At 32.5% G+C, this 17,018-nt stretch overlaps 9 protein-coding genes across 9 annotated transcripts, besides 4 other annotated features; 2 read left to right on the forward strand and 7 right to left on the reverse strand.

Moving 5' to 3' along the window:
- Nucleotides 1–236: 236 nt before the first annotated feature.
- On the forward strand, nucleotides 237–2,591 carry TVAGG3_0266210 (thioredoxin domain-containing protein 16 family; the record flags this gene model as incomplete). Its single annotated transcript, XM_001583629.1, has 1 exon — nucleotides 263–1,720. One exon carries the CDS (start codon nucleotides 263–265, stop codon nucleotides 1,718–1,720), a length of 1,458 nt encoding a protein of 485 aa, XP_001583679.1.
- A 276-nt stretch (nucleotides 2,592–2,867) lies between these two features.
- On the reverse strand, nucleotides 2,868–3,359 carry TVAGG3_0266220 (protein kinase-like (PK-like) family; the record flags this gene model as incomplete). The annotated part of the gene is made up of 1 exon (XM_001583630.1): nucleotides 2,868–3,359. The coding sequence occupies one exon, from the start codon at nucleotides 3,357–3,359 to the stop codon at nucleotides 2,868–2,870; it is 492 nt and encodes a 163-aa protein (XP_001583680.1).
- A 293-nt stretch (nucleotides 3,360–3,652) lies between these two features.
- Nucleotides 3,653–6,080: a mobile genetic element.
- On the reverse strand, nucleotides 4,091–5,317 carry TVAGG3_0266240 (zebrafish ch211-108c17.2-related family; the record flags this gene model as incomplete). The annotated part of the gene is made up of 1 exon (XM_001583631.2): nucleotides 4,091–5,317. One exon carries the CDS (start codon nucleotides 5,315–5,317, stop codon nucleotides 4,091–4,093), a length of 1,227 nt encoding a protein of 408 aa, XP_001583681.1.
- A 1,362-nt stretch (nucleotides 6,081–7,442) lies between the features above and the next one.
- TVAGG3_0266250 (uncharacterized protein) lies at nucleotides 7,443–7,805 on the reverse strand (the record flags this gene model as incomplete). Its single annotated transcript, XM_001583632.1, has 1 exon — nucleotides 7,443–7,805. The coding sequence occupies one exon, from the start codon at nucleotides 7,803–7,805 to the stop codon at nucleotides 7,443–7,445; it is 363 nt and encodes a 120-aa protein (XP_001583682.1).
- A 24-nt stretch (nucleotides 7,806–7,829) lies between these two features.
- Nucleotides 7,830–7,857: a terminal%2Cinverted (terminal inverted repeat of Mariner transposon ID:TVAGG3_0266260).
- Nucleotides 7,830–9,133: a mobile genetic element.
- TVAGG3_0266270 (Mariner transposase) lies at nucleotides 7,910–9,037 on the reverse strand (the record flags this gene model as incomplete). The annotated part of the gene is made up of 1 exon (XM_051228467.1): nucleotides 7,910–9,037. One exon carries the CDS (start codon nucleotides 9,035–9,037, stop codon nucleotides 7,910–7,912), a length of 1,128 nt encoding a protein of 375 aa, XP_051098197.1.
- Nucleotides 9,106–9,133: a terminal%2Cinverted (terminal inverted repeat of Mariner transposon ID:TVAGG3_0266260).
- Nucleotides 9,134–12,373: 3,240 nt separating this feature from the next.
- Nucleotides 12,374–13,689, reverse strand: TVAGG3_0266280 (armadillo (ARM) repeat-containing protein family; the record flags this gene model as incomplete). Its single annotated transcript, XM_001583634.1, has 1 exon — nucleotides 12,383–13,663. One exon carries the CDS (start codon nucleotides 13,661–13,663, stop codon nucleotides 12,383–12,385), a length of 1,281 nt encoding a protein of 426 aa, XP_001583684.1.
- An 83-nt stretch (nucleotides 13,690–13,772) lies between these two features.
- Nucleotides 13,773–14,726, forward strand: TVAGG3_0266290 (protein kinase protein; the record flags this gene model as incomplete). Its single annotated transcript, XM_001583635.1, has 1 exon — nucleotides 13,779–14,681. The coding sequence occupies one exon, from the start codon at nucleotides 13,779–13,781 to the stop codon at nucleotides 14,679–14,681; it is 903 nt and encodes a 300-aa protein (XP_001583685.1).
- A 185-nt stretch (nucleotides 14,727–14,911) lies between these two features.
- TVAGG3_0266300 (RNA polymerase II transcription regulator recruiting protein) lies at nucleotides 14,912–15,450 on the reverse strand (the record flags this gene model as incomplete). Its single annotated transcript, XM_001583636.1, has 1 exon — nucleotides 14,930–15,433. The coding sequence occupies one exon, from the start codon at nucleotides 15,431–15,433 to the stop codon at nucleotides 14,930–14,932; it is 504 nt and encodes a 167-aa protein (XP_001583686.1).
- Nucleotides 15,451–15,850: 400 nt separating this feature from the next.
- Nucleotides 15,851–16,859, reverse strand: TVAGG3_0266310 (uncharacterized protein; the record flags this gene model as incomplete). Its single annotated transcript, XM_001583637.1, has 1 exon — nucleotides 15,890–16,858. One exon carries the CDS (start codon nucleotides 16,856–16,858, stop codon nucleotides 15,890–15,892), a length of 969 nt encoding a protein of 322 aa, XP_001583687.1.
- Between the last annotated feature and the right edge of the window lie 159 nt (nucleotides 16,860–17,018).

Below are 17,018 nucleotides of genomic sequence, written 5' to 3' on the forward strand. Positions count from 1 at the left end.
TGAAGATGATTTTTGTTTTATATCTGTTTAGTAGTGAAATTCCGCACCATCTGCTTTTGATAGCCCTGAATATTAGATATTGCTTGAATTGGATCTCAAAACAATCATGTGTCAGTAAATTTCAGAAGAACACAAATTCTGAAAAGCTGAACTGCTACAATGAAATTCTTTGATAATTTTACTGTACATTCAATTATCTAAAAATCTTCCAAGGTAAAAAAAATCAAGTGAACTAAATTGAATTTTGCGGTTAACTCTTCACATGTTTTTCTTCTTATCTACTCAGACTCTCTCAACATATATTGACAGATCCGAATTAGATACCGAGTTCATCAAAGTTCTCGATGATAGAACAATGCGTGATACAATTAAGAAATCTAAGAATTCATTTGTCCTTTTCCACGCTGATCATTTAAGAATGTCAGATTCAGCATATCTCTCATATGCTTCTATTGCCAAAAAGTATGAAAAGAAGGCTGATTTTTATGTTGTTCCAGCTTCAAATGGTGCAGATGTTTCCAGAACATACAATGTTCCAGGAAATCCAACATTAATGCATTTCAACTTTGGCACAAAGACTGGCCAGCACCTTGGTATGTATTCTAAATCCAGCATTGAAAGATTTATCCAAAATTACACAACCACAAGCATCATAGAGCTTAACTTTGCCGAGGATGTCACCAAGCAGCAAATATTAGATAAGATTGCCGAGTCAACAGTCGACAGACCACACTGCATTGTTCTTTTCTGCGACAACGAGACCCAATTCGGCAGAGCAGCCTACAAAACCCAGAACGATCTTGGCACATTCTACACATACATCAACATCAAGAGCGAAGCAGCTGCCAAAGCTTACGGCGCAAGATGGCCATCAATTGTTTTCATGAGATTCGATGATGCCCAGACATTCACATACACCAAGGAAGCCGACCCAGATGAAATGTTCATTTGGATCCAGCATTGCGCTATTCCAAACTTCAGACCACTTGATCCAGCTCATCTCTTCTCAATGGATGGTGTTCCACTCAAATCCGTCATCTCATTCTTAGATACAAGCGATAACAAGCAGTACGATGACGTTTTCATGGCTCTCGGAAAGATTTCTAATGATGATAAGTGGATTAACCTTTACTACGTCGATATTCGCGAGAACCCAGCATTAGTTAAGCTCTTCGGCATTACAGAATTCCCATCAACTATCTACCTTTCCGCTAATTACTCAATCATCAAATTTTATTCAGAGAAAGGAGCCTTGAACGAGGAAACATACAAGAAGTTCGAAAGTGATGAACTCAAATACAGCATTGTTCCAACACCAGAAGCCTTATTCGACGACTTACGCCCAGTAAATGAAATCGCATTTGAAAAAATGCTCCAGGAAGGACCATTCTTCACCTTCTTCAACTCCAGGTTCTGCGTCAAGTGCAAGACAATGAAAGCCGCAGTATTCGACGCAGTCCACACCATCAGAAGAAACAGCGGAAAGCTCAAATTCGCTTCCTGGGACATTACATTGGCCACACCATCATTCCAGAAGGATTTGGACATCGGAATTCCTTCCCTCTACTACTACCCAGACAACAACATGACTCACGGCGAAGTCTACGTCGGTCCACAGAACTACTTGTCAATCATGGAGTGGGTGAACGCAAAGACAGCTTCATTCGACCTCGATGATGTAATGAACAAGGAAGTTGGAGGATCCTTCGATGAAATTTAACTTTTCTTTATATATATTTATATTTCATTAGTCAACCGGTTATATAATAAAAAAACTCTAAACAGATTTATACATTTACTTATTAATTTCTTTATTTCAATCTTTTGTAGAATCGTCCTATTTGATTCCTATAAAATGTATTGAAATTCAATTAATTAATACATATAATAATAAGAAAAATTGATTACCATAAAAATCAAGAAGTCGACTTCACGATATGTTACTACGTAAAGTTCAGAAAATTCGGAAGTTTACAGTGTCAATTGAAAAGATTTCAGAGGGCTCGCATCACGAAAAATGTCAATGCAGGTAATTTTCATATGCACAAGCAAACATTTCATATAACTTAACAAATGAGCAATGAGGAGATAATACGTCAGGGAACTCGGACCGTCAAATAGCAACAATTGGCTTCATTTTGTCGAATTCCTTGCATCTGAAGCACATTGTCTGGGCAAACACATCTGAATGAAGGAGGATTCGTAATCAAAGTTTAATTGCATTCTTAAGAATATATTGAAGAGATAGTTTCTTCTTAGTGGTTCAATAAACAACAAGTAAAAATAGGTTGCCAATCGAAATATGTACATGAAATGGATGTCCTGATGAGTATTTGAATCAAATTAGGATCCCTTGAAATTTTGCTAATTATCAAATGCATGAAAACACTCTTTATGGAATCAAGTGAAGCGATTAAATCAGGAGCTGAAGATAATTTTGTAGTGAACTTAGTTAAAGTGAAATGAGACCGAATAATCATTTGAAGTTGATGATTTAACTGATTTTAATCATGGGGAAATATTGTTATGTAGGGATAAATCAGACATAACATTGTATTTTAGTGAAATTTGCATTTTAATTTGTAAGTATGATATAGATGTTTAATATATATTTGTTTTAAAGAAATTTCTTTGAATACAAGAAAGTTTTATGTTTTTACTCAATTATCGTCTGTTTCTCCAATTTGGATTTTTTGTTGGATATAATTATGGAAATCTGATGATTTTGCTAATTCATCCATCTTTTCTCCCAAATTAACTGGCTCAAAATAGTTGAAAATTAAATTCTTTTGCTTTGCAATTTCAAAGTTTTGTAGGGATTTATTATGGAAAGTTGGATTCAATGGATCATAAGAACGAGCGAACTCTTAGAATTCTCTTAACTGTTCTGGGTCTTGTAAAACGTTTGAAGCGTTGTTAATAATATCTTCGAGGTTTTGTTGCCAGTCCAAATTAACGTTATCATCAATCTCCAAGAATGGTTTTAAGAGTTTGTAATATTTCGGACTTTTTGGTTCTAATTTAGGAATGCGTGTTGGAGTTTCAAGCCATTCGCTAGCTGCAACTGAGATAAATATTCTGGCCCAGCCAGCGATATCATAAATGGTTCTATAAAGAACAACACCCTCATTGTATGAAAAACTTGGTCGATATGCAGCCGTTCCTCGAAGTACTGTACGTTCACTCTGCATAATTGAAGTTGGTGAAGACTTTTTAGACTGTCCGAAGTCAATAATGAACGCTACACCGTCGGCATTGACCATAATGTTCTTCGGGTTAATGTCGCGATGGCGAACAATTTGAGTTTTGTGAGTGTTTAGCTCTATAATTGTTTTGTATGATGAAATCAATGCTTTCATGAGGAAGAGATCATAATTTGGAATGGAATGCAAATGCTTTTCATTGATTAAGTCATATAAAGTACACCCTGGTATGTGTTCATAGAGGAGCCAAGCCGGGCCTTTTTTTGATTCAGGGTTGAAAGATCTAATTAACTTGCACGTTGAGCAAATATTTAAACTTTGTGAAATATTTGCTTCAAGTTCAAATTCTTCTACTCCTTTATCAATTATTGGTTCATTCTGAACTTTAAGACAGTAATTAGTTCCATTAAATTGGATCGAAAAAGCTGTGCCGAAACCACCTCGTTTAAGGATGGGCACTCATAGGCTCCTGACAGCATAAAAATGTTATTATCTCACAATATAAAAGGAATCATAGGAATCTACAACTATATCTATATTGTTGGAAGACTTCTTAATGTATCATGCATATAAGTTATATCAATAACTCCATTATGTTATATGATTGTAATCATATTTTCGTTTCATGTTCAAAAACATTAAAATCATACTAACTATATGAGTATTATATTTAGGAAGCTGATATATAGATATGATAAAATGCTAGGTTTTGTGATTAAGAATATATACTTATCTTTTAGAAAATAATACTTTTATAAAAAATTATATCTTATATAATCTAAAAATTTTGGACAATTAAAAAACATTAATTAAAAATAGAAGGTGAAAGTGTTTATTCAAAGAAGGTGCAAGATTATGATGTTTTGAGGGTGAAATAAATTTAATAATTATTTATGTGATTTAAGAGTAATACGATCATCGGTAGCTTGAAGACCTCTCTTTATAGCTCTTAATGCCGCAAACTTTTTTTGAACTTGCTTTGAATTTTTGAATGCTTTGATTAAATCTTTTGTTGTATCATACATTCTGAAATATCTGTTCATCATTTCTGGCATTGTTGGTAAATTTAACCTGTATCTTATTGCTACAATCGTTTCAAACATACTTTCATTGAAATGCAATATTGTGACTGCCATCCTAATTGGCCAAGAAGCATGCCAATTAATATTTTTATTAGCAAGCATTGCTTTGATATGGTTTATTGATTCAACTACTTGAGTTGAATGAATCTTTTTTACCATATCAAAGATTTTTACGGTATCTTCGAGGAATTTTTTAAGTGTTTTTATAGCAGTTTTATTTTTTGCATATTTCCATGGTTTAATCATCTTGCATTTTTCAGGATCTGGACAAAATTTATGATTTCCGGCATAATGTTTAGCGGAATTCAACCATAAAAACTTCTTTGTTTTAATTGACATATGTGTGTCATTGAGAAGTTGCCTAAGCCAACGCAATAAATTCTTTGAAATGCTAGATAAGATTCTGAATTCTGGCAGTTTGAGCTTTTTCTGTATATTGTTAAGAAAATGTCCAGGATCTCTGTATTCTCTGATACCTTTGAACGTATTTTTGATTGTAGAAACAATTTTGACATCGCCATCATGCACAAAAAAATTTACACGTTTTTCATTATTCCAACGCTTCAGCATTCTTTTTAAGCCTTCAAATTCCATTTCATTTGATTTCCCGTTGAAATTACCTTTGAAATTTTTAAAAGATTTAGATATCACTTCCCAATCTACAATTTTTTTGAGTTTCTCTTCTACAAATTGTACATAGCAAAACATTGCATTTCTTCTCTGACTCCAAGAACCGTCAAACAAAAGTCCCGAACATTTTCTCATTCGAGATTTCCAATAATTAACAGATTCTCTGGCAACTTCTATGATAACACGACCAACCTTTTCTTGGACTCGATGAAATGTAGCTTCTGACGGAACTTTGATGTTATTCAGCATGAATTGAAATTCTGATTGGCAAAATGTAGCGCCGCTCAATAATACAGATAGCACAAATTCAACAGTGTTGACGACATATGGCTCTACCCTATTTTTCGCGCTTTGAACTAAGTTCTTTATACGCTTTGCAACTGCTTTTGTTCGCCGCGGCATGAAAAATGAAGAATAACTTGACGGTTTCTTGAACAAATGGTCGCACATTCAAATATTGTGATGTACGATCAGGATAAAAGAATGTTGTTGCCGTGAATTTAGAAAATAGCAAAATTTCAATTTACGCAATCGAGATATAACTTGATCGTTTGAGCGATAACCATGGCACCCATAGTATTAATGAAAGTACTCATACTTACAATTATTTTCTCCCATAGGAATATTGTTCAATATACTTCACCTTTAGAGGAAATCTCGAAATAAAATCGAATTTTTTCAAAAATTACAAAAATCAATTTTTTACAAAGATGTTCGAAAAATAACATTATATACGCATCAAATCCAAGCATTATATGGAGCATTATAATTCTATATATGATTGTCCATCTTGTTGTTGTGCTATTTTTTTAAACAATAATTTCATTGTTGAAATTAAATTTGCAATTTCAGTAAAAATTGCGACCCATCATTTTGAATATAATTGAATTAATACATTTATTGTAAGAATATTATATACCAAATATTAGACTTCCACATGAATCCTGGTATGATATTATAAGTATTGCAAAATTAGAAAAAAATATGCTCATGATATACTAAAATTCATGTTTCAAGGTTAACTTATAAATAAAATAAGTTCGAGAAATGCATCACTAAATATTTGAGCTTGTGCACTATAATGCTATATAATAGTCTTCACTGTTTTTAATATATTGACTTTGCTAGACTTGATTTTTTTCATCACCCTAATGAGTGCCCATCCTTAATACCAAATAAATTGCACTGACGCCATTGCTCATTAACGAATGCCTCTTTCAAAGCTTTGATAAAGTTAGGACGTCTTGGTGGAATTGTAGACATTTTAAATAATAAAAAATTTTGACTATATTACATAACTTCACATAACTTTTCATACAGGAGTCAAAAAATTTTAAAGTCTGTCTTTGCTTGAAAAGAAAAACAAAATTGATCCGGACTTCTTGAGTCAAATGCTTAAAATTTTTTTGTGAGGAGTATAAAAACAACTTTATATATAATAATTCATTTATTAAAAATACCCTAAAATTAATTTTGAATTCAAATATTTTGTGAACATCATCGATTGGTGAGATTATTTATCTCTCAATTTATTTTCAAGAATGCTTCTTTGATGCTCCGCGGGTATCCATATTTCCACTTTTAGATCTTTCGTAGGATCACTTAGACTACTTCCATAGGTAGCTATCCATTTGAGAATACCTCTCATTTTTCTAATTTCTTCCAAATTATCGAAATTCGTTTTTTCAAAATCGCAAGATTTTTAGTTTTTTAGGACATGTTTAATGTTATTGTTGATATTACTATTTTTTCTCATGCTCTATTCAATTTTTCAGAATAAAAAATTCTTTTTCTATTAACTCATAGAATTGTTTCAGTGTCTTAACTCAAAAGTCCGGAAATATCAATTTAGTTTCTTTTTAATCAAAGACAGACTTGAAAATACTCAATGAGAGTTTAGACGATCAGTGCTTTAATTGCCATTTACTTTCTAAAAATAACAATTCTCCAGCATACAATTATTTTTGATTCAAATGCTGTTCGGCATTAAAAACAAAAATAATCATATACTAGAGAATTACACTTTTCCAACATTTTTGAGTCGCTTCGTGCCCGCTGACAAAACGTTGGAAAAGTGTAAAATTATGGACAAAAATTGAATTAGTGAAACGATTTCAAAAAAAATTTACTTATTTGAATTCTAGATATGTTTTAGATTACCATTGTTTCAATCATGTATAGACTGACCTTTTTGATGAATATAAGAAATGCATATAATAAGAATGAGATAAGAAAAATTAATTTTTCCACAATAATTGAATAGATAAGTGTGCCCTCACCATTTCTAGCCAGAGAAAAGGACTCATATTTATGGTCTAGATAGAATAGATTGTGCAAGATAAAATGTTATAATGATGAGATTTTTGTCTCGTGAGAATCAAATGGCAAATCCTTTCTGTTTTATCTAACTCTAATTCATCAAACTTCAGTAAAGAAAATATTTGGAATTAATTTAGTTATATATCGTTAGCTAAATAATGAATGTTTACTAGTGGTGAACAAATTCTATGACAAACAAATTTGAAAATTACTTTTCTTCTGGATCATAATAATCAGAGTACTTTCTTGAATAGGATTTATAAGAGTATGTTGAGTATTCACGATTTGAATATGAGTGATAACTATTGCTGTAGCTTTGGCTGCCGGAAGATGATGTTCTTCCGTATTTATATTTCATATCATTTGTATTTGAATATTTGTCATCAGCTTGGCCTTCATCATGAACCTGATTTGGCATCAGCATTCCTTCACGTCTAATCCAATACGAAAGAGCTACAATGAAGAGTCCGAAGAAACAAAGCATGTTATAAATAGATATCTTTGATTGTCGGTAAGTCCATTGGTAAATTGGAGAACTTAAAGCATTCAAAGTTTTTGTTATTGTAGTCATCTTTAATATACCAAGTGTATTATATAGGGTGTCCAAAGGTGTGTTTAGCACAAACCTGAATACTGCGAATAGAAATAAACAAGTTACATATATATAAAGTTTATTTAAATATAATCACCATTGGATTCAATCACGTGTTCGCAGCGATCGATCCAGGCTTGAAAGACACGCTTTAAATCATCATGAGAAAATTGCTCAAATTGCTCTCTTACAAAATTTTCAAGATCATCTGGACTCGCGAATTCGCGTCCTTCAGCTCTCTTTTTTAGCGTGCCGAATAAATAAAAGTCAGAGGGTGCAATATCAGGTGAATAAATTGGGTTTGGAACAACTTTGACATTGTTTTCCACCAAGTAATTCATTACCTTATGACTTTTGTGAACTCTTGAATTATCAAAATGAATTGCAAACTTTTGTTTTTGTTGTTTGGATTTCTCAAACTCATCAGAATTGATAATTTGAGTAAGAACATTGTCAATTAGATACTGAGCATTCATCGTATTAGGTTTTTGAAGAATATCAATTGCGATGATGCCATTCACGCCCCAAAAAACCGACAACATCATCATTGGTGTGTCAATTTTTTTCTTCGGGAATGTTTGCGGATTTTCATCCTTCGGGATCCACATGATTTTGGCTTCTGTTGCATATTGAAACCAAGACTCGTCCCCTGTTACTAAAAAGCGAAACTTCTTGGATTGATACGCACCCAATATAGAGAGGAGCTCTTTCGAAGATTGGACTCTAGATTTTTTTTGAACTGAATTAAGGTTGTGCGGAACCCAACGTGTATACGCTAGTTTGTAGTTCAAATAATTGTGCAGATAATAACTGACTGTTGTACGTGGTATCTTTGTCATCTCCTCTATCCTTCTGAGTGATGCTCTTGGGTCTTCATCTAGCGCTTGAAGAATTGCTTTGATTTTTCTTTGATCCGGCGATTTTTTGTCAATTTTTATGATGGGCGCCTTTTTGTTCATGAAGTGATACATCCTAACATGATACGTTACAGTGGAATAGCTAGGAGCATACATACCGAAGCATTTTACCAATGTCTCGTAGATTTTTTTACAGTCTTTGCATTTTTTTGCAAGAGCGAGGATGTTTTCTTTATGATTCATTAAAAAAATGAAAAAAATCCCGCCAAAATTTCCCGCGAAACCGCCTCTTGTCTCAAAATTCATTTTATATTCCGGCATGGCGCCAAAATACAACATACTCATCATATACATATATTCATATTTTTTATTATATATTTATAATCAGCATATATCTCCTTTAATAGTCTCATATAGAGCGCTGTGCTAAACGCACCTTTGGACACCCTATAGTAAACATCATTCAACAGGTTGCCAACTACTTGTTGCAAAACATTCCATACGTTTCTAAAACCTTTTTGACCGAAAACATGTGATGTATTCACATAAAATGTATCTTGGACAAAGATTTTATTCAAAACATTTTCTTCTAATGAAACATAGAAAACGTTTGAATATGAATATTTCATGCATTTTTTAACAATTGTATCATTGCAATCAATTGAAACTCTAACTTCATTGATTCTATCTTTAATATATTGCTTTTCTTCTGGAGTAAGAGCATTATTCTTTTCTTCTTCGAGTTCATCTTCAATTTGTTGAAGCGAATCATAAATATTAATTAATTGTGTTTCAATGAAAGTTAAGTTATGCATATTTTGAGGGATGAAGTCATCAACCATTGATTTTACAGTTGAATTTAATATGTCATAAACCATGATCTTAATTACAGGTGGAATAATTGTATTTAATGTATAATCCAGAGCATTAGATAATGCAGTTGAATTTAGAAATGTCTTTAAACCGGATGTCAGCATACCAAAGAAAGTTGCATTCGGATCAGGATCTGCTGGCCAAATTGTATCAATAATTCTTCCTGTTGGATATGTCAATGAATAAGGAGATATTTCGATAGTTGTATTCGCAATTTCAAAAGAGTAAGATTGAGTAATAATATTAATACCTTTGGAACCAAAAATTTTTGGTAAAAAGACACTTCCATAAAAATTAATTGATTCAGAACAAAATGGTAAAAATAGAACAACTACACAACCAATTAATGTAGAACAAGAACCGCAGCAGCAATAACAGCTTGCACCACACATTACTTTAGTGCTTGTACATGATGCAATGCAGCAATTACAGTAGCCATGTCCATAGAAAACTTTTGACATCCATAAAATTCCAACAATTGCACATATGAAGGTGAAAAGGAACATAACAATGAATAAATTATTTATCATTTTCCCAATTTTTTCAACTGATGAGAAGTTGTATTGTTGGCAATATCCATTCAGTCGTTCATCAGTAACCCAGCTTTGAAGAAGATCAGTTAAATCATTTGACATGTTAGGAACATTTGTAGTAAGCAAATCTACAATCTGTTCCGAATAACCATCAACGAATTTATGTGCTTTTTTACGGAAGCTATCAATTCCATCTGTTTTCCATTTGGGAATCTTTTCAATCATTTCATCAACTTCTGCAAAACTAATATTTTTGACTTCTGTTGGCTCCGATGTATGTTTATCTTTGACTTCTTTAATTGCATCATTTAATTGTTGAGCTTTTAGTTTAATGCGATTGACGGCGTCCACTAATGTAAGATCTTTGATATCTTCTGGTGTTTTAGAGTCTGTTGCAAAGATTGACAAGAAAAGGTCATCCATCCATGTCCTGATTTCATCAACTACTCCATCAATGGAATCAGAAATTAAACCCATAATTTGTGTCACATTTGATGTTAAAGTTGTATTCAAACTTGAAATTAAAGCATTTCCATGATTTAACAAGCCTTTTCCTAATGACTTCGTCACTATGCATGCAGTTTCATTGATATTTACAAAGATATTTCCATAATCTTTTGCAGTCGTTAAACCTGTAATTCTTATGAATGCACCTGTTAAATATAAAGCTACTCCTACCCAGAAGAAAACAGTTGATTTGACTCCCGGCCAATTCGCTTTAATAGGAAGTTTGCAGCAAAGGCATCCAATTTGTGCTACACAATTGTAAATACAACTTAATATAAATAAAATAAGAAAAATTGCAATTACCCAAATATATGAAATTGCAAAGCTAGTAACAAATTTCTTGTAATCACCAAGAAATACAGACCCTTTTATATCTCTGAAAGATTCAATGGATCCTGAATTCATTTCCCCTTTAATTTCTTGAAGGTATTCTTTTAATTCTGAAAATGAAGGTTTCATTCCATCAGCTAAAGCTTCTGTAGCGTTCTTAAATAATTCGAATTTGCTTATAAATATGTCCGAAAGGTTGATTATTGGTTTTAAATTATTGTTCATATATGCATTTAAGCTATCGTTTAAAAGAGTTAAATCGTAATACTGAAATGGGCCTATCAAGTCTGTTAGTTGTTGAGCTTGTCCTAATTTATTTGTAATTTTTGAGAATCCCTTTGGTAAACTAAGTAGATTATCAAACCATTTGCTCCATCCTCCAGTGAAAGACTTTGTATCTGTAAATCCTGATAGTGTAAAAACAAAAAGAAGGCAAAACATTTTTTTTAAAGAGCCCGATAAAATCATTGAAAAGCTTTAAAAATTTGATTGATGTATAATAGGGTGTGCAGTGAATTTCGTATTATTCAACAAACGTTATTGAGAGAAAGGCACGTTTCATATTGTCATTTTATAATTAATTCAAACTTAGATCCATTTTGAATTGTTATCTATTCAGAATTGATTAAAACATTGAAAAGTCATCGATAAAAAAAATTCAAGCATGAACATTTGTATTGAATTGTGAAAAATCCGTGATTGTTACATGGTAATTAAGGGTTAATCAATCTAGTTCACAATAAATTTTTCACTCGTTTGATTAAAAACTGGCAATGTTGAATATTATAAATAGAATAATGATATGTATTTAATGCAGAAATTCTTTGAACGACAGTCTAAAATCTTTCATAACGAATCATATTGAGTTTTTATCTTTGAAAATATGAGAAATCAAGAATCTATGCGTAGTCAATTTAATTTTGCACCATTATTCAAATTAAATTTACGTTGACTAAAACATTTTTTGTCAAAATTTGACCTTAAACATTGCGAACATGAAAGTTCATATATTGTTCGAATGCTTCATCTATTGGTTTCATAAAACTTGAAAATACAAATTCAATATTTGGTTCAAACCGAAAAAATACTATGAAATTGACTCGTCATTATGTATTTTGTTTTACTATGTAGAGTATGCATACTTTCTCATTTAAAATGTTGCAAGATTAGATCCAAAAAGTATAATGAATGAGATGCCGAAATTCAAGAGACACAAAGAATCCATTATACACAAATGATAAAATGTTTTATTTTAGCTATTTGATGTGATCTTTGGAATCTTCAATAATGAATAATCCATTAAAATTGAATGTGAATATATAAAGCTAACCAAATTGTTTGTAATGATATAATGTGGCTTTTGTTTTAAATGTAGTATTATTGAAAAATAACCTACAAAAAACACTTTTATTAAAAAAAATTGATTAATTAAACAAACTCTATTTAAAAAACAAATTTATTCATTCCATAACATAGAAATGTATTTGATTGTCTCTACAAATTTAGGCTTGTTGAGCTTATCAATGTGAGGCATGATGTTGGAAACCAAATTTATTCGATCTTGGACTTGAAGTGATATAAGAAGCCTCGAGATAACTATATCAAAATGTGGTGGTAATGTAGGACTGTTTTCAATCAATTGCTGTAGTATTTCTGCAATTTTTTTGATTTGTTCGTTAGATCCAGTGACAATCATGTTAACTAGGACATTCCAACTTGGATCTCGCATTGAGAGATCGCGAATGGAAGGCATCATTAAGGCAAATATCTGTTCGCGAACGTTGGGAGATCCGTAATCAAGAAATGCGCAAATTGTGTGGACAAAATCGATATCTTGGGTCATGTATGATATCTGAGAAGCGTATTTCGTAAAGAGATTGTCAGTAGATGACGTTGGTAAAGTTGAAATTAATTCAACTGCAATTTCTTGATGTCCTTTCAATTCTGGCCAATTGAACTCGAATAGTTGGGAAATTATTTTGTCATTTTTCGAGAATTTTCTAATAATATCGATGTATAATGAAATATATTGTTCATCAGACTTTTCTCTAAGCATAGAAATGCATTCATATGCGACATCTTCGACAACAGATTCTGGTAGTAATTTAATTAAGTCGATAACTAAAAGAGGTCCCGTAGGATATTGTAAAAAAGCCGGAACATTAGAAATAATTGCACTATACCATGGCTCGTAAGGTTGTCTGACTTTGCGGTTAATTGAGTATAAAAATGTGATTCCTGATTGCCTTGGAATCAATACATCAAAACAAGTTAATAATTCGTCTAAAAACCATTGCTCAGCAGTGGTTCCATTATAAAGGCTAGTTAATTGCTTACGTTTTTCCGATATGCGGACTAATGTACTTAGTTGTCCTTTCGCTTCATAAAGTGATGTCAGTGGTTGTTCCGAAATTTCGGGTTTTTGCTGGGATTGTGGTATGTATTCCTGAGTGTATTTTCGATCATCAGATCTTTCTCTATCATATGGGGGTTTTACGTCTCGATCATGACGATGTTTGCTTTCTTCCCTATCATATCGCCTTTCTCTTGAATATTCTTTCTCTCTGTCTTTATTCCGATCTTTATCTTTGTATTTATCATTATCTCTTCTGTAATCATATTCTCTAGATTTATGACTTCTTTCGTGATCTGTATATTTGTTTCTTCTATCATCAGTCCTTTGTTGAGTTATTTGATATTCGCGATGGTTGTAATCAGGATTATAATTTCGCGACATCAAAAGAAAAAAAATTTTAAATGAAAAGTGTAAAATCTTCAAAAAAGTGACAATCTTCAGCATACTGAATTTGACAGCGACGATAAGGATAACGTTTAAAAATTAAAATTTGATAATGTGTGATGGTTTTCCTTTGCCCGACTTTGGGTTTGAAGACGTTCCACTTATGGCATTGGAAAAACCAACCAATTTCGCAACACCTGAATTTGCGACAACAGAGTTTGAAGAGATATGTCGAAATCTCGGTATGTCAATAGATCCATTCTCGCCTATCAGATCAACAGGAAACTCATCTGTATACAAAGCAACATCGATCACTACTAACGAGGAATGGGCATTAAAAGTTAGCAAACATAAATCTAGAATTGTCGAAGAATTTCAAAAGAGAAATTACCTTGAAAATTCAAAATACTTAGTGAAATCATACGAAATTTACGATAAGCCCAACTTTGCAATGCTTAAAATGGAATTATGCAATAATGGAGATATTGCCGCAATGGTATTAGAAGAACCATATTTATGGCTTCTAATACATGATATAGGCAATGCTCTGAATATAGTTCATAAATCAGGTTGGATGCATCTTGATGTTTCGCCATCCAATATATTAGTCGAAGGAAATCTCTTTAAATTAGCAGATTTTGGTACTCTAATTAGAATTGGGGAGTATGAGAGCGGCAAAGAAGGTGCAGGGCCATACTGCTCTCCCGAAACAATGGAATTTAATGGAACAGATGGAATTACAGTAGAACCAACAACAGACATATTTAGCTTCGGTGTGGTTTTATTAGAAGCCTCTACAGGTTACCAAGCTCCAAGAGGAGGCGATGATAGATACGGCCAACTTAGAAACGGCCAGATTTTACTTGGCGGCGATCTATATAACTGTGATTGCAGCCAGGAACTTATAGACTTAGTGAACGCTATGATTTCACGTGATCCGGCGGATAGACCAACTGCGGCTGATTTAGCAAATCATCCGCGTGCTATCCAGGCAGACAATGAAAGAAATAATTGATTTTTGTTACTTATTGTTATATTTTATAACGGCAAGTTAAGAATTTGTGTGTTAAATTTAAATTTATATCTATGAATTATTTTTATTAACTTTTTCAACTATTGAACTTAACTTAAATTGAAAAGATAAGCTCGGTTTTCCATAGCTATGAAGATAGAAGAGTTTTCAATTAAATACCAAAACTATGAATGGAATGAATTATAAAAAGAAATTAGATTAATTGTATGTAAAACGACTAGAAACATTGTTTATTGTAGCTGAGGAGCGATATCAGTTGAAGATCCTTGACCTGTTGGGAAAAGTTCGTTCAATAAACCAGGGATTTGTGCAGCTTCGACAGCATTTTTATGTTTTTCGCGAGTGCCGCGGGTAACCCATCGATTTTTAACGTTATTATCTGTTCTGGATTTGAAAAATTGTGCAATTTGAGCCCATTTAGGTCCCAATTCGTTGTATTTCTCAAGAAGGAGCGCATCTTCTTCCTCAGTCCATGGACCGTTTTCAACTCCAGAGAGATATTTTTTCCAACGATCTCTGCATTGTCTTGCTGTCCTTCCTGGAACCTCTTCGGCAATTGCGTTCCAGTCGTTGGGTCCAAGTTTAGCGTAAGCTTGCTTTAACAGTTCATCTTCGTAAGATGAAAATTTATGGCGGGAAATCTGTTTCTTGTTTGTATCCTTCATAACGTCTGGGATGACTTGCATAAGGTATTGGAGAGCTGCATCTCCGGGATTCGGATTATTTTCTTCCATGCTAGAAAAGATTAAACTGGAAAGAAAAATATGTTACATTCAAATTTTCGAAAAATTAGGATTTCATTATGACTATCATTCCACCCATTAAAAATTGAATTAAAAATAATGGTTATGCGTGAAGAAATTATTGTTTTTGAATTGGAATAGGGATTCAAGAATCCTCTTTATAACCGTTTGCTTTGTGAGGTCAAATATATGAAATCGATAAGGAATTCAGAGCAAAGCGTTCATTTTGCTACTCTATAATAGAATCATTAGACATACTGGCATTCTGAAAGTGAACAATATTGTGCATTATCTCCATTGCAAATAAATCTGGACTCATGCTCAAATAATCCAATATGCTTGATTAGAATGGAAAAATGCAAAAGAAATTATCATAAAGAAAACAAGTATTTAAAAGCTTATGAAGGAATGTAATATAAAAAACAAAAGAACAATATAGCAATGTGATTAATCAGAGTGGATATCTTTTTCATTGAACGACATCGATTTGTAGTCTTCTTTAATTTGCTTAGTAACTTCATGGAGTTTTTGGATATCTGACTTCAAAGATGTTGGTTTTGTATTTGCCTGATTTGAGACGTTTTCGATTTTTTCTTGAACTTTCTTGATGGATCTTGATATTGATGCTGGAGAAACTTCTTTGGTCTTGGTTGATATTTTTTCCTTGTGCTCATTGTTCGAATATTTTCTTTTTCTTGCTGAGCTGGCATCTTCGTCAAAGACATCATTCTCGATTCTTGTTATTTCGCCTGTTCTTCTATTATAGTATGAAGGATAATCGTGAAGGATTGCATCAAGATTATCGCATTCATGATGAACTGTTGAAATTCCTTTTGTGACTTTGGAATATTTGTTTTTGAGGGACTCGAATTCAGCATGTTCTGAAATTTCCTTGCCACCAACTTTGCAAATTTTTCTGATCAATGACATTACTACTTTTCTTTGTGTATCTGGGTGATTTTCTGGATACTCTGGGAAGTACTGAAGATTTGTTGAGGCTATTCCATATAAAAAGTAACAAAATTCTGACCAGCGAGCGTTTTCTCTCTCAAGATCTTTATAATCTTCTTTTAATGAATCATATTTCGAAACAAGTCTTTGAAGAGATTCTTCTGTTCTGGAAAGATCATTCATTGGATCACAATGGCAGCAGCATTTGCAACAGCAACATTGATTGTAATTTCTATCATCACGACGTGAATATTTTCGAGGGTATGTTTCCTCATGAATATCATGTTTAGATAATTGTGATCTAGACATTTGATCTTTTGTAATCCTTAATTCTTCAATTACTCTCTCTAATTTCTTAGTTTTTCTGTTTAATTCACTTCGCAATTCATCAATTTCTCGCCTCATTTGCAAGTTATCTTGTTCAAGACGATGTGCTTCTGTTGAAAATGGGCCAAATGAGCTCATTCCAAAATAATTTAGTGTACGTTTAGAGATTTTGGAGAGGATTGAAAATGTATTTCATTATAGATTTGTATGCATCAAAACTAAGCATCATTAAACAAATAATTAAAATGTCAGAACACCAAAATTTGGAAATAAAATCTCTTCATTATTTCTTATTTCA

This window comes from Trichomonas vaginalis, chromosome V (assembly GCF_026262505.1).
Source record: "Trichomonas vaginalis G3 chromosome V, whole genome shotgun sequence".
Lineage (NCBI taxonomy): Eukaryota > Parabasalia > Trichomonadida > Trichomonadidae > Trichomonas > Trichomonas vaginalis.